The sequence below is a fragment of the Microcebus murinus genome, chromosome 32 (assembly GCF_040939455.1).
Source record: "Microcebus murinus isolate Inina chromosome 32, M.murinus_Inina_mat1.0, whole genome shotgun sequence".
In the NCBI taxonomy this organism is placed as follows: Eukaryota; Metazoa; Chordata; class Mammalia; order Primates; family Cheirogaleidae; genus Microcebus; species Microcebus murinus.
Genome location: NC_134135.1, coordinates 4,948,219 through 4,961,489, shown reverse-complemented (window position 1 = coordinate 4,961,489; position 13,271 = coordinate 4,948,219). Strand labels below are relative to the sequence as shown.

Sequence of the window (13,271 nt, the reverse complement as noted above, 5' to 3'; positions counted from 1 at the left end):
GATTGACTCAATGTAAGGCTATTGTTTCATAGGTTCCTCTGCATAATATAAAGTTCTAAAAGTCCTGGTTTTCAATTAATCCTGCATGCTGGTCTGGGGAAATAGAATTGACACATATGTGCCCCATATCCCACCAATTCAATATTAACCCTTTCGCAAGAACCACTGCTTCTGTGACTTTTCATTCACAGCAACATTCCAGATACTGAGTATCTCATCTGTTTAAAAATTCACAGTATTTATTTCCTCCACTTAAATGAACTCAGGCTGGCCGGGCGCGGTGGCTCACGCCTGTAATCCTAGCTCTCTGGGAGGCCGAGGCGGGCGGATTGCTCGAGGTCAGGAGTTCGAAACCAGCCTGAGCAAGAGCGAGACCCCGTCTCTACTATAAATAGAAAGAAACTAATTGGCCAACTAATATATATAGAAAAATATTAGCCGGGCATGGTGGCACATGCCTGTAGTCCCAGCTACTTGGGAGGCTGAGGCAGCAGGATTGCTTGAGCCCAGGAGTTTGAGGTTGCTGTGAGCTAGGCTGACGCTATGGCACTCACTCTAGCCTAGGCAACAAAGCGAGACTCTGTCTCAAAAAAAAAAAAAAAAGGCCGGGCGTGGTGGCTCACGCCTGTAATCCTAGCACTTTGGGAGGCCGAGGCGGGCGGATTGCTCAAGGTCAGGAGTTCAAAACCAGCCTGAGTGAGACCCCGTCTCTACCAAAAATAGAAAGAAATTAATTGACCAACTAAAAATATATATACAAAAAATTAGCCGGGCATGGTGGCACATGCCTGTAGTCCCAGCTACTTGGGAGGCTGAGGCAGTAGGATCACTTGAGTCCAGGAGTTTGAGGTTGCTGTGAGCTAGGCTGACGCCACGGCACTCACTCTAGCCTGGGCAACAAAGTGAGACTCTGTCTCAAAAAAAAAAAAATTAAAAAAAAAAAATGAACTCAGGCTTCCTTCACTCATTTAATTGGCACAATAGAGCAATTACTATTTATGTGTTTGGATTAACATCAGATTATGCCCCTGTGTTAAAGCATGTATTTAGATAGGATGAGTTTATCAGGCTTTCCCAGCCTCTGCATTTATTTTCTCTCAGTATATACTTTTCAGCCATATAATGAACTAGAAAGTTTGGTCAACCCTTTTCCACATAGATTACATCTGAGTGTTTTTCCTATGGGTTTTCTGAGACATAAAATAAGACGTAATTGATCACTGAAGGCACAACCACATTCACAAGGTTTCTCTCCTGTGCAAATCCTCTATTATCTCCCGAGGGTGCACATCTGGCTACAGGCTGTCCCATGATGACTACGTTCCTATTTGCTAGGAGGCCACTGATGTTTAATGATGTCCGAGGAGCCACAGGAGGCACTTGTGTGGTCACCATGTTAGCAGGGTTTTTCTCCTGCATGACATCACTGGTATGTAATGAGCTGTGACTCTCTGCAGGAGGGTTTTCCACCTTGACTGAATCTCCTTGTTTCTCCCTTGTATGTATTCTCTTATGCTTAACAAGGCAAGACATGTATGCAAAAGCTTTCCCACACTCATTGCAGCCATAGGGTCTCTCTCCTGTATGAGTTCTTTGATGAACAATGAGCTTTTGCTTTGTCGTAAAGGCTTTCCCACATTCGCTGCATTGAAAGGGTTTCTCTCCTGTGTGAATTCTTTGATGTTTAATGAGACCTGACTTCTGAGAACAGGATTTTCCACATTCACTGCACACAAAGGGTGTCTTTCCTGTGTGAAATCTCTGATGTGCTATAAGGCATGTTTTCTGAATGAAGCCTTTTCCACATTCATTGCATATATAAGGTTTCTCACCTGTATGAATTCGCTGATGTACAATGAGATTTCCTTTTTGGATGAAGCCTTTTCCACATTCACTGCATATATAGGGTTTTTCTCCTGTATGTGTTTTCTGATGTATGTTGAGCCGTGATTTCTTTAGAAAGGCTTTGCCACATTCAGTGCATTCATAAGGTTTTTCTCCTGTATGAGTTCTCTGATGTTCAGTGAGCATGAACTTTCTGGAGAAGGCTTTCCCACATAGACTACATCTATGGGGTTTCTCTCCTGTATGAATGATCTGGTGATCAGTGAGCCAAGACTTTTTAATGAAGGCTTTCCCGCATTCACTGCAGACATGAGGCTTCTCTATTTTTCGAGTTTTCTGATGCTTGGGACTGATGAATTGGGACTTAGTGCTGATGAGTTTTTGACTTGCAGGGGATTTAATTTCAGTATCAAATTGTTCATGGTTAGCATGGAGATAGGATTCCCCATTTCTGGTAAATTCAGCAGGATTCTTTATTTCATAGCTTCTGCTCTGCTTAACTAAAGTGAAATTTGATTTCATACTTTTTCCATTTAAATCAAATATATCATGATTTTGCCTTAAAAGAATCTGAGTTTTGTTCTGGTGAACAATATTTCCAAACGCATTATGTCCATGCCATTGTTCCATTCTGCTCACCATGTTTTCATTTTGTAAGTACTCTGGCAAATGATCATCGACTTTCCAAACTTCTAGAAAGAAAAGAACAATGAGTTTTCTATCACCTTGATTTGTAATAAAGGTATTTTTTAAAAAATTACCATGATGTGGGCCAGGCGCGGTGGCTCACGCCTGTAATCCTAGCACTCTGGGAGGCCTAGGCGGGCAGATTGCTCGAGGTTAGGAGTTCAAAACCAGCCTAAACAAGAGCGAGACCCTGTCTCTAAAGAAATTAATTGGCCAACTAATATATGTAGAAAAAATTAGCCAGGCCTGGTGGCACATGCCTGTAGTCCCAGCTACTCGGAAGGCTGAGGCAGCAGGATCCCTTACGCCCAGGAGTGTGAGGTTGCTTTGAGCTAGGCTGACGCCATGGCACTCACTCTAGCCTGGGCAACAAAGTGAGACTCTGTCTCAAAAAAAAAAAAAAAAAAATACCATGATGCGAAGTATCTCTTTAGTGCTAAACCTATGACATGAGTGTAAATAAAACTCCATGTTTAATGTTCCCTGCACGTTAGGAAAAAAAATAATATAAAGAAACTCAGAAGGGAAAAGCACTTAATGTAAAATCAAAGTTAGATAATTCATACTGAATAAATACAGATTTGACTGCTTTCAAAATAAGAACTTGCAAAAATGCAAATACTGTAAAATACAAACACTTCATTGTGAGCCACAGACCAGACGCTGGATGGTCACATCATTCGGAAGGTCAGATTCACTCATTCCACAAACCCTTACCAAATGACTGCTGTGTACCTGCCATGGTGCTAGTGTTGGGATACACAAATATATTCCTTATGTTCATGTAGCCTACACTGTAGTTTGATAAAACCACTTAAAAAAGAAAGACACAAGGAAAGCAGCAAATTATAAAAAGTGGTCTGAAGGAGCCATGGAGATGGAGAGAAGTGGAAGAAATCAGGTTACCTTTTAGAAAACAAAGCTTACTGACAGATTCACTGTTGCAGTTGGGATGAGGGAAATAAAGAAAGTGAGGAGTCAGAATACGCCAAGTATTTGGTTTGAGCTACTGGGCTAGTTATGATTTTTAATGAGATAAGGAAAATCACAGAAGGACAGAAGGGGGAAATCAAGTGTACTTTTGGAAGCATATAAACTTTAAGGCAATCAGTCATTACATACCCAAGTCTGAAGGATACATAAATCTTGAGAAAAGCCTTGTCTGGAGATTTCAATTTGGAAAACTTTAGTAAATAAATGTTATTTAGGGACAGAGAAGAGGAGAAGATCACATTCAAAGAATGTGTGGATAAAAAAAGAAGATGGAGGCACAGGGCCAGTGTCCATCATCCTATCATTTACAGTTTGGAAGTTGGGAAAAGTCTACTGAGGGAAACCAAATGTTAACCTCCTGACCAGGGAGATAAGCAGATACTGGTGATTATAAAAACTATTCCACAGGGGAAGTCAGACTGTTGAGTACTCAGCATTTTGAGTTAACTATGATAGACTCTCAGGTGACGATCCTGTTCCTGTAATTTGCGCTTTCTGTAGACCATCAAGCCAACTTTCTCAAAGCACCAATCTCACATTTCTTAGAAACCTCCTGTCATCAACACTCAATCACTGGTCTAACTGTAACATTCTCCTTTATTCCTACAGAAAGAGGGAAGCAATGATCCTTAGGTAATATACTACTGGGCAGTGGAGCATGCAGTCTATAAGCAGATGAACAGCTGCAATGGCTGTAAGAACTGTCACCTTTTTCTTCAGGTTGTTACCTGGATAGACCCAGATTGTTCCCATTTCACTTTCTCTCTTCTACTGATCTCTCATCTTGCCACTAATGTCATATTCCTCCATAATTCTATACTTATGTCTTGGTTGGCATCAGTTAAGGGGCCCAAAAGGACCACTTCCTCCTTCTGAATCAAGAGTTACAGCGGCTTTATCTTCAACTTTTCTTAGAACATCTGGATGTACCTAATTGCTGCACATCTGCCAGCCAGGTAAAAGGTAAGACAAGGGCTTAGCTAGAAAGATCTTACCTTAGCAGAAAAATGAAGCCAGAAAAATACAAAATGTATCTACAACTTCACCATTCCACTCAGAAACACACGAAGTCCACAATAGTCAGAATTTACATTATCGTTATCACTCAATTTACCAAAATTTCCACTAACAGGACATCAGTGGAACTTCTGAGCTAAGCTCTTGCTTGCTCTCTCAGCCCATTTTACCAGCTACTCACCTAATATCTAATTGCCCAATACTGCTCTTTGTCTTTCCTTCACTCCCCAGAAGACCTTATCCAGTCCAACTTTCTATCTCCAGATATAACCTCTCAAACATCCAGACACAGCAGTGAGCTCCACTTGGATGTTAACAAGCATGTCTAACTTAGGATGATCTCCAAAACCAAACTCCTGATTTCCCAACCCAAATTCCCTTTCCCAGATCATCTCCATCACAGTAAATGGCAACTCCACTTTTGTTAACATGCTAAAAGAGGTCAGCATCACCCTTCATCTGTTTCTTTCCCTCACACCTTGTATCTTTATCAGTGGTAACTCCCACCTGCCCTCCTTTATAAATATACCCAGAATCTGCCCAACAACCACCCTCTTTACCCAAGCCAAAGCCAGTCACTCTCTGGCAATATGGCAGCAGCCTCCTACCTGCCTTTCCTCTTCCTCCCCCACCAGCTATTGTCTATTTTCTACACAGTAGCCAAAGTGATTCTTTAAACATAAGTAAACATAATAATAATTACATTATGTATATAAATTCTCTATTCAAAACTCCCTAATGTTCCTCATCTTGTTAGCCTATTGCTAATCAAGGTCTGGAAATGTCCTTGAACAGCCCTGTGTGACCTGCCTCCCCCAACCCCAAGCTACCATCAACCTTATTGCCATTCATTCCCCTCTTGCTCCCTCTGCTCTATGCACACAGGCTTCCCAAAGTCCCTCAGACACACTCCTGCCTCAGGCCCTGGACCTTCCCACTGTTTCACTTCAGAACTTCCTCACCCAGGGCACCTACTTACATCCCTCATGTCCTGCTCAAATGGACCTGAACAGAGAAGCATTACAATTCCTAAAAGTGCAGGGCCAAGGCCAAGTACTCATCATTCAGTTACACTGCTTCAATGTTTCTTACAACAGTTTTAACCCTGAAAACTCTTACAAATCTTCATCCGTCTCTTCCTCTCACACTCTGCATTTAAACAGCAAATCCCATCTTCCCTCCTTTATAAGCTTATTCAGAATCTAACCAACACTAACCCCTCCACCCACACAGAAGCCAGCCATTTTCTCTGCCACCTAGGACTTAGCAGCCTCCTCACTGGCTTTCCTGCTCACACCCCTGCCTGCTACTGCCTACTTCCAATGCGGTAGCCAGTGATCCTCTTAAAACCTAAGTTAGGATATGGAGGATGATTTCATGTGCAATGATGAGGAAGACTACGACCTGGAATACTCTGAAGATAGTATGTGGATTTGGAAAATCAGTACTATAATTCCAAAGCATTAAAAGAAGAAGACCCAAAAGCAGCATTAAGCAGTTTCCAAAACGTTTTAGAACTTGAAGGTGAAAAAGGAGAATGGGGATGTAAAGCACTGAAACAAATGATGAGGATTAACTTCAAGTTGACAAACTTTCCAGAAATGATGAATAGATATAAACAACTATTGACCAATATTCAGAGTGCAGTCACATGAAATTATTTTGAAAAATCCATTAATTCTATTCTTGATTATATCTCCATTTCTAAATAGAATTCTGATTTTTTATGTCAGATGGATTTACTGCAGGAATTCTATGAAACAACATTGGAAGCTTTGAAAGATGCTAAGAATGATAGACTGATTTAAGACAAACACAAAGCTTGGAAAATTGTATTTAGAATGAGAGGAATGTAGAAAGCTTCAAAAAATTATATGCCAGTTACATCAGTCCTGCCAGGTAGACCCAGTGACTGCCAGGTAGACCCAGTGCCTGCAAGTACTTTTTGATTAAGTGGATCGAAAGCAGTAGTGAAGATTTGGGAAAGACCAAAATAAATCTCCTAGATAAAAATACTGATGATGGAGAACACTACCTGAAAAAAGGTACCCAGTTATTAGAAATATATGCTTTGGAAATTCAAATGTACACGGCACAGAAAAATAATAAAAAACTTAAAGCGCTCTATGAACAGTCACTTCACATAAAGTCTGCCATCCCTCATCCACTGATCATGGGAGTTATCAGAGAATGTGGTGGTAAAATGCACTTGAGAGAAGGTGAATTTGAAAAGGCACACACTGATTTTTTTGAAGCCTTTTAAGAATTATGATGAATCAGGAAGTCCAAGATGAACCACTTGCTTAAAATATTTGGTATTAGCAAATATGCTAATGAAATTGGAAATAAATCCATTTGACTCACAAGAGGCCAAGCCATCCAAAAATAATCCAGAAATTTTAGCAATGATGAATTTAATAAGTGCCTATCAGAATAATGACATCACTGAATTCGAAAAAAGTCTGAAAACAAATCACAGGAATATCATGGATGATCCTTTCATAAGAGAACACATTGAAGAGCTTTTGCAAAACATCAGAACACACGTGCTAATAAAATTAAGCCTTACACAAGAATACATATTCCTTTTATTTTCTAAGGAATTAAACATCGACGTAGCTGATTTGGAGAGCTCGCTGGTACAGTGCATATTGGATAACACTACTCATGGCCGAATAGATCAAGTCAACCAGCTCCTTGAACTGGATCATCAGAAGAGGGGCGGTACACAATATACTGCACTGGATAAATGGACCAACCAACTAAATTCTCTCAACCAGGCTGTAGTCAGTTAACTGGTTTAACAAAGAACAAGTTTTTTCAGACATCCTTAAGGGAACAGTGCAGAAATGTAATCCTTAAAAGAACTGGGAATGGCAAAACTACTGTCGGTTGATGTGTCCTGAAAATTATTGGAGTTATGGCAGAAGTGCTTTTTTGATCAACTGGTTTGTGTTTTGCTGCTGCATTTATCCCAAGGAAAACAGCTTTAATCTCCAGAAGAAAACCAGAATACCACGGGATTTATGGTGTATTAACATCTTGCCCTAAACATACAACATCATAGTAATTTGTTATGGGCAACATGACCAGAGAGATTTTTGTCATGATTTTAAATACATTGACACGCTGCTGTTGGTTAAATTTAAACATGTTTTACCTGCAGAAATTATCTCACAAATAACCTGCAATAACTTGAAATGCATACCCTTTTGAATACTTCCTTTTGTCGTGTATAAATTAAAATGTTTGCTGCATTTTGCAAAATGTCAGTTTTCCAGAAATGTGTCCATATATTCCTGTACCTGCAGTGTAGTAAAGGTTTAGATGAAACCCCATAATTATAATGGCATACTGTCACTTAGGTTTTAAGCAGCAAAATAAACAGTGCAGCTCAGAAATTGTAAAAAAAAAAAAAAAAAAAAAAAAAAAGCCAAAAACCTAAGTTATTTCATGTCATTCCAGACTCAGGATGTCATCATGTTTACTCATCTTGTTAGGAATAAAATCACAATTCCTTGAAATGGACCACATGACTGACTTTCCTCTTCCCTGGCTGCTGCTGCTGCCTCTTTAGCCTTATTTCCGACCATGTTCCCAATGGTACGCTCTGTTCTATCCACACAGGCTTTGTTTCTCAAACACAGTCACCCTTGAGCTTTTAAACTTGCTATCATCTCTACTTGGAACACTCCTAACCCAGCAACCTACTAACTTCATCTTTTGGCTCAAAGGCACCTGCTCAGAGAATTGTTCCCTTTCTTAAAAGAGTAGTCCCTTCCATGGCATGTACTCCTCCATGTTGTTGCCTAAGTTTATGTCTCCTCCTCTAGAAATGAAAGCTCTTGTTCTATTGTGTACATGTTTTTGCTCATTGCTCCTATCCTCCAGCATACACTATACTAGCAAAAAATAATAATAAATTTTAAAGGAATGAGTCAAGGAAGTAATCATGTGTGGAACACACTGGGGGGAGTTTTAGAAAGAAGATGGGAATCTCTGCATGAGCAAGATGATGCTGTATCACAGAGATCACTGAAACAAGAATTTCAATTTCATTTGACAGGTAACATGGTGAACTTGGACTTAGTATCATCAGAATATGATGGGAGAAAAAAAACAAAAGCCAGTACAATGGTAATATCTAAAAGGAACTAGAAGAAAGTTCAGAATCAGTAAAAACAGAAAGGAATCAAATGGAAGTAGGCAAGAGTTATGAACTGGTTTAGGCTGGCTCTGAGAATACAGGATGTTAAAGATATCTTTTTTAGTTAAAAATTCATCATGAACAGCAAAAACCTTTAAAGAAGAAAGCTTTTAGGTAGGTAATGCCAGGATGTCCAGGATTTAGAGTGTACAGGAGTAAAGGAGAACCTAAACTTACAGGGGTTTTCTTGAAAGGAAGGTGATTCCAGCTCCTTGCAGTTACTAGGAAAGTATGAGAGTCACCATCAAGATCAGGACACAACATAAAACTAAAATTGGTATCAGATAACAGTAAGGAGATGTCAGTTTGGGAACAGAAGGAGCTTAATTTATTAGAATGAAGGAAACTCTGAAGAGTGAGGAGAACAGATGAGGAAATTGAAAACAGAAACTTTGGTGAACCTCAGAGTGAGGAAAAAGAGAAGCTAAGGAAGCCAAGGCCCAGTGAATGACCAGCTTACTTTGGGGATGCAGCATCCAAGACAGGAGTAGGTGGTTAGGAAGGGAAATCAGCATTTCCCAATTGGGCAGAAGGTACAGTAGTCAAAAAACTGTGAGGCACTCAAAGTTTTCTCTTTGAGGAGAGGCCTGGAAGGTGGAATTTCATATCAAGGGAGGTGAAAGGGTATGAAGAAGGGAAATATTTGGAAATCCTAAGAAGAAGAAAAGCATGCAAGCAAACAAAAAAGTTGTAAATAAAATAAAGAGGGATCAGATCTCAGAAGAAACAAGAGGATATATTTTTGGGTCTCACATTTCAAGACAGATGTATGGAGGAACTGACAGTCCCTCTCACATCACAGCTGTGATGCCTTCTCTGACCGATAAGAATGTGACCTACATGGCCTTGCCCCTTGCTGGTCTTCTCACCTGAACGGGCTCCACGGTGGATTTCATCTTCTCTTCTCCATGGTGGTTCTCCGTATTCCAACTTGGAGAGTGCATCTGGTTTGCTGGCTTGATACCCTGTTTATGGGGAATGATAGATGACTCAGACACAATGAATTGGGCTTGGGGGGGAATCTGTAAAAACCACAGAATGTTATATTTGAGGACAAAATAATTTTCACACCTACAAAGTAAAGGTTTGTCTCTTAGGAGAAAGAAAAATATGCTCTCTTATCTGAAACCAGAGGTGACTGAGAGTCTGCCATCACTTCAGAGCCACACAGACCCAACAAGGCTTTGAGAAGCTGAGAAAGGAAAGGCCACTGACAGGTATCCTCTGAGTGACACAGGGCAGCTGTCCTCACCCACTGACACCAGGTTGCTGTAGTTCTCCAACATCACGTCCCGGTACAGGTCCTTCTGAGCAGGGCCCAGGAGCTGCCACTCCTCCCACGTGAACTCCACAGCCACATCCTCCAGGGTCAGTGATTCCTGAAAAACACAGTCCTGTTTAATGAAGTGTCCTCTTCATAATATGGAAGAAATGTTAAAGTTTTTGTGCTTATTTCTACTCTATTGGTTGCATCTATGTACTTAGTGTTTTTTCTTTAAATACACTGTGGAAGAAGTAATATCCTAATAAAATATTCTGTAATTGTATATTCAGATATCCATCCATTCATTCAATTAAAAATTTCTATAATATATACAAGTTAAATCTTGTAACCTAGAATCATCACATTCATATATATATGAATGTGGTATGTATACATATGTGTGGTGTGTATGTGTATATATATATATCTATATATGTATATACACACACAAAGACATATATACAGTCCCTTGATACCCACTGAGGATTGGTTCCAGGATCTCCTGCAGATACCCAAATCCACAGATGCTCAAGTCTCTCATATAAAATGGTGTAGTGGCCAGGCGCGGTGGCTCACGCCTGTAATCCTAGCACTCTGGGAGGCCGAGGCGGGAGGATTGCTCAAGGTCAGGAGTTCGAAACCACCCTGAGCAAGAGCGAGACCCCGTCTCTACTATAAATAGAAACAAATTAATTGGCCAACTAATATATATAGAAAAAATTAGCCAGGCATGGTGGCGCATGCCTGTAGTCCCAGCTACTCGGGAGGCTGAGGCAGGAGGATTGCTTGAGCCCAGGAGTTTGAGGTTGCTGTGAGCTAGGCTGACGCCATGGCATTCACTCTAGCCTGGGCAACAAAGCGAGACTCTGTCTCAAAAAAAAAAAAAAAAAAATGGTGTAGTGGTATTTGCATATAACCTACAACCTATATATCTCATATACTTTAAATCATCTCTAGATTATCTATAATATCTAATATACTATAAATGCTATGTAAATAGTTGTATTATTTAGGAAATAATGACAAGAAAAAAGTCTGTACACGTTCAATGCAGATGCAATTTTTTTACCAAATATTTTCGCTCCACAGTTGGTTGAATGTATGGATGCAGAACCCGCAGATACGGGGAGGGCCAACTGCACTTATCACAAATCCAGGCCTCCCACACTTCTGACTGACCAACTATAAATCGAGGGTTCCCATGACCCCTCCTTGAGTTTGATAATTTACTGCAGTAGCTCAAAGAACTCAGGAAAGTGCTTTCCTTACTATTACCAGTTGATTATAAAGGACACAACTCTTTTGTTAGGAACAGCCTACCTAATGGAGGAGATGTATAAGGCAAGGTAGGGGGAAGGGGTTGGAGCTTCACCACATTCCCAGCACCCCCATCTGTTCACCAACCCAGAAATTCTCCAAACTCTGTGTTTATTGTTTTATGGAAGCCTCATTACATAGGCATGATTGATTAAATTGTTGGCCAGTGGTGATTAAGTCAGTCTCCATCCCCTCTCCCCTCCTTGGAGGCTCCCTTGCAACAAGCCTTTCCTCCTCAGGAGCTTTCCAAAGTCACCTCATGAACATAAATAAAGTCACCTCAGGTCATAAATAACAAAATATGCCCCTTTCACCTGTATTCTCCAGAGCTGTTTCAGGAGCCAAGACAAAAAAACAATTACTACCAGTTGAGCATTCCTAATTTAAAAATCTGAAATGCTCCAACCTGAAACTTTTTGAGCACCAACATTAGGTTACAAGTGGAAAATTGCACGCATAAGTACTTCACACAAACTTTGTTTCATGCACAAAATTATTTAAAATATTGTATGAAATTAAGTCAAAATGGTGTCTGTGGAAAAGAAAAAATATATCGTATAAAATTACTTTCAGCCTAAGTGTCATGTTTACAACTTGGGTCTTATCCCTAAGATATCTTGTTATGTATAAATGAACATTCCAAAATCTAAAAAAAATCAAAATCTGAAGCACTTCTGCTCCCAAGCATTTTGGATAAGGGATACTTAACCTGTATAACAAAAGATATTCCTATTGTTTGTATTCGTTAAGAAATTACAAAGGGTTCAGGAGCTCTGGCCAGAAGTCAGAGACAAAGACCAAAGTATATATTCCTTGTATCACAATATGCTAAACAAATAGGGAACTGTAATGTATAATTGAAAAAATTATCCAAAATGTAGCAGAGAGATGGAGAAAATATAAAGAAGAGGTAATAACAGAGAAAGAGGGCCTAACATATGCCTATTGATAATTTTTGAAAAAGAAAATAGAGTAATGGAGAAGCATTATTCAAAGATCTAAAAACTGAGAATTTTTCAGAACTGATTAAAGAGCCCAAACTTGAGACCTTAAGAAACCCAACAAATTTCAAGCAGGAAGTCTACACTTAGACATATCACATTGAAACTAAAAAAAAAAAAAACAAAAAAAAAAAAACAGGTCAGGGTGATCAGACATCACCTGGGAGGTGATGGAGGATGTGGAACCCAATCAGACATTCAGGGAGGAGGGTTCTTGCTGAACTGACTTAGCAGGTGTGGTATTATAATGTATATATTGGTTTTCATCCACAGTTCCTGGCTCATAACCCCCACAGTCCTTTTTAAAATGTCCGCGTGCTCTACACCTCAGGAGATAGAGCTCTCTCTGTGACCTTCCCCTATCCTCCTTTCACCTGCCCATGGCAGAACTCAGATAATCTGACTGTGGGTCAAAAGACCCTCATTCTAGAAAGGGTCCTGTCCCTTACTGGAGGAAGGAATATCCACAGAGAGGCCAGAAAGAATCTGAACAGACAGGCCTTGCTGGGTTTAGATCATGTGCTTTTTGTCCCATTGCATTTCTACATGGTTGTCAATCACATCTATGTAATGAAGCCTCCATAAAAACCCAAGAGGACTGGGTTCGGAGAACTTCCAGATAGCTGGACACAAGGAGGATCCTGGAGTGTGGCGCCCAAGAAGGGCAAGCAAGCTCCACGCCCCTTCCCCCATGCCTTACCCTACACATCTCTTCATCTGCATCCTTTGTGTTACCCTTTATAATACATCAGTAATTCGTTTCCCTGAGTTCTGTGAGCCGCTCCAGCAAATTAATTGAACTCAAAGAGGGAGGAGGTCATGGGAACCCCAACTTGAAGCCAGTAGGTCAGAAGTGCTGAAGGCCCACACTTGCAACTGGTGTCTGGGGGAGAGGAGGCAGTCTTGGGGACCGAGCTCTCATCCTATGTGACATGACACT

At 40.3% G+C, this 13,271-nt stretch overlaps 1 protein-coding gene and 1 pseudogene across 10 annotated transcripts in view; one reads left to right on the top strand and one right to left on the bottom strand.

Annotated features, from left to right (window-relative positions):
- Positions 1 to 1,056: 1,056 nt before the first annotated feature.
- LOC105882877 (zinc finger protein 350) overlaps positions 1,057 to 13,271 on the bottom strand; it is a 29,081-nt gene continuing 16,866 nt past the window's right edge. For 9 of the 10 annotated variants that reach the window (XM_075999029.1, XM_075999023.1, XM_012785588.3 and 6 more), the window contains 3 exons: positions 10,002 to 10,128; positions 9,619 to 9,714; positions 1,057 to 2,537 (listed from right to left, as the gene is read on the bottom strand). In XM_075999029.1, coding sequence (XP_075855144.1) covers positions 1,180 to 2,537; positions 9,619 to 9,714; positions 10,002 to 10,128 — 1,581 coding nt within the window. In that variant the 3' untranslated portion in view covers positions 1,057 to 1,179. The remainder of the gene's footprint in view (positions 2,538 to 9,618; positions 9,715 to 10,001; positions 10,129 to 13,271) is intronic. The other variant, XM_012785589.3, reaches the window with a different exon arrangement.
- Positions 5,902 to 7,593, top strand: LOC105882878 (COP9 signalosome complex subunit 2-like; annotated as a pseudogene).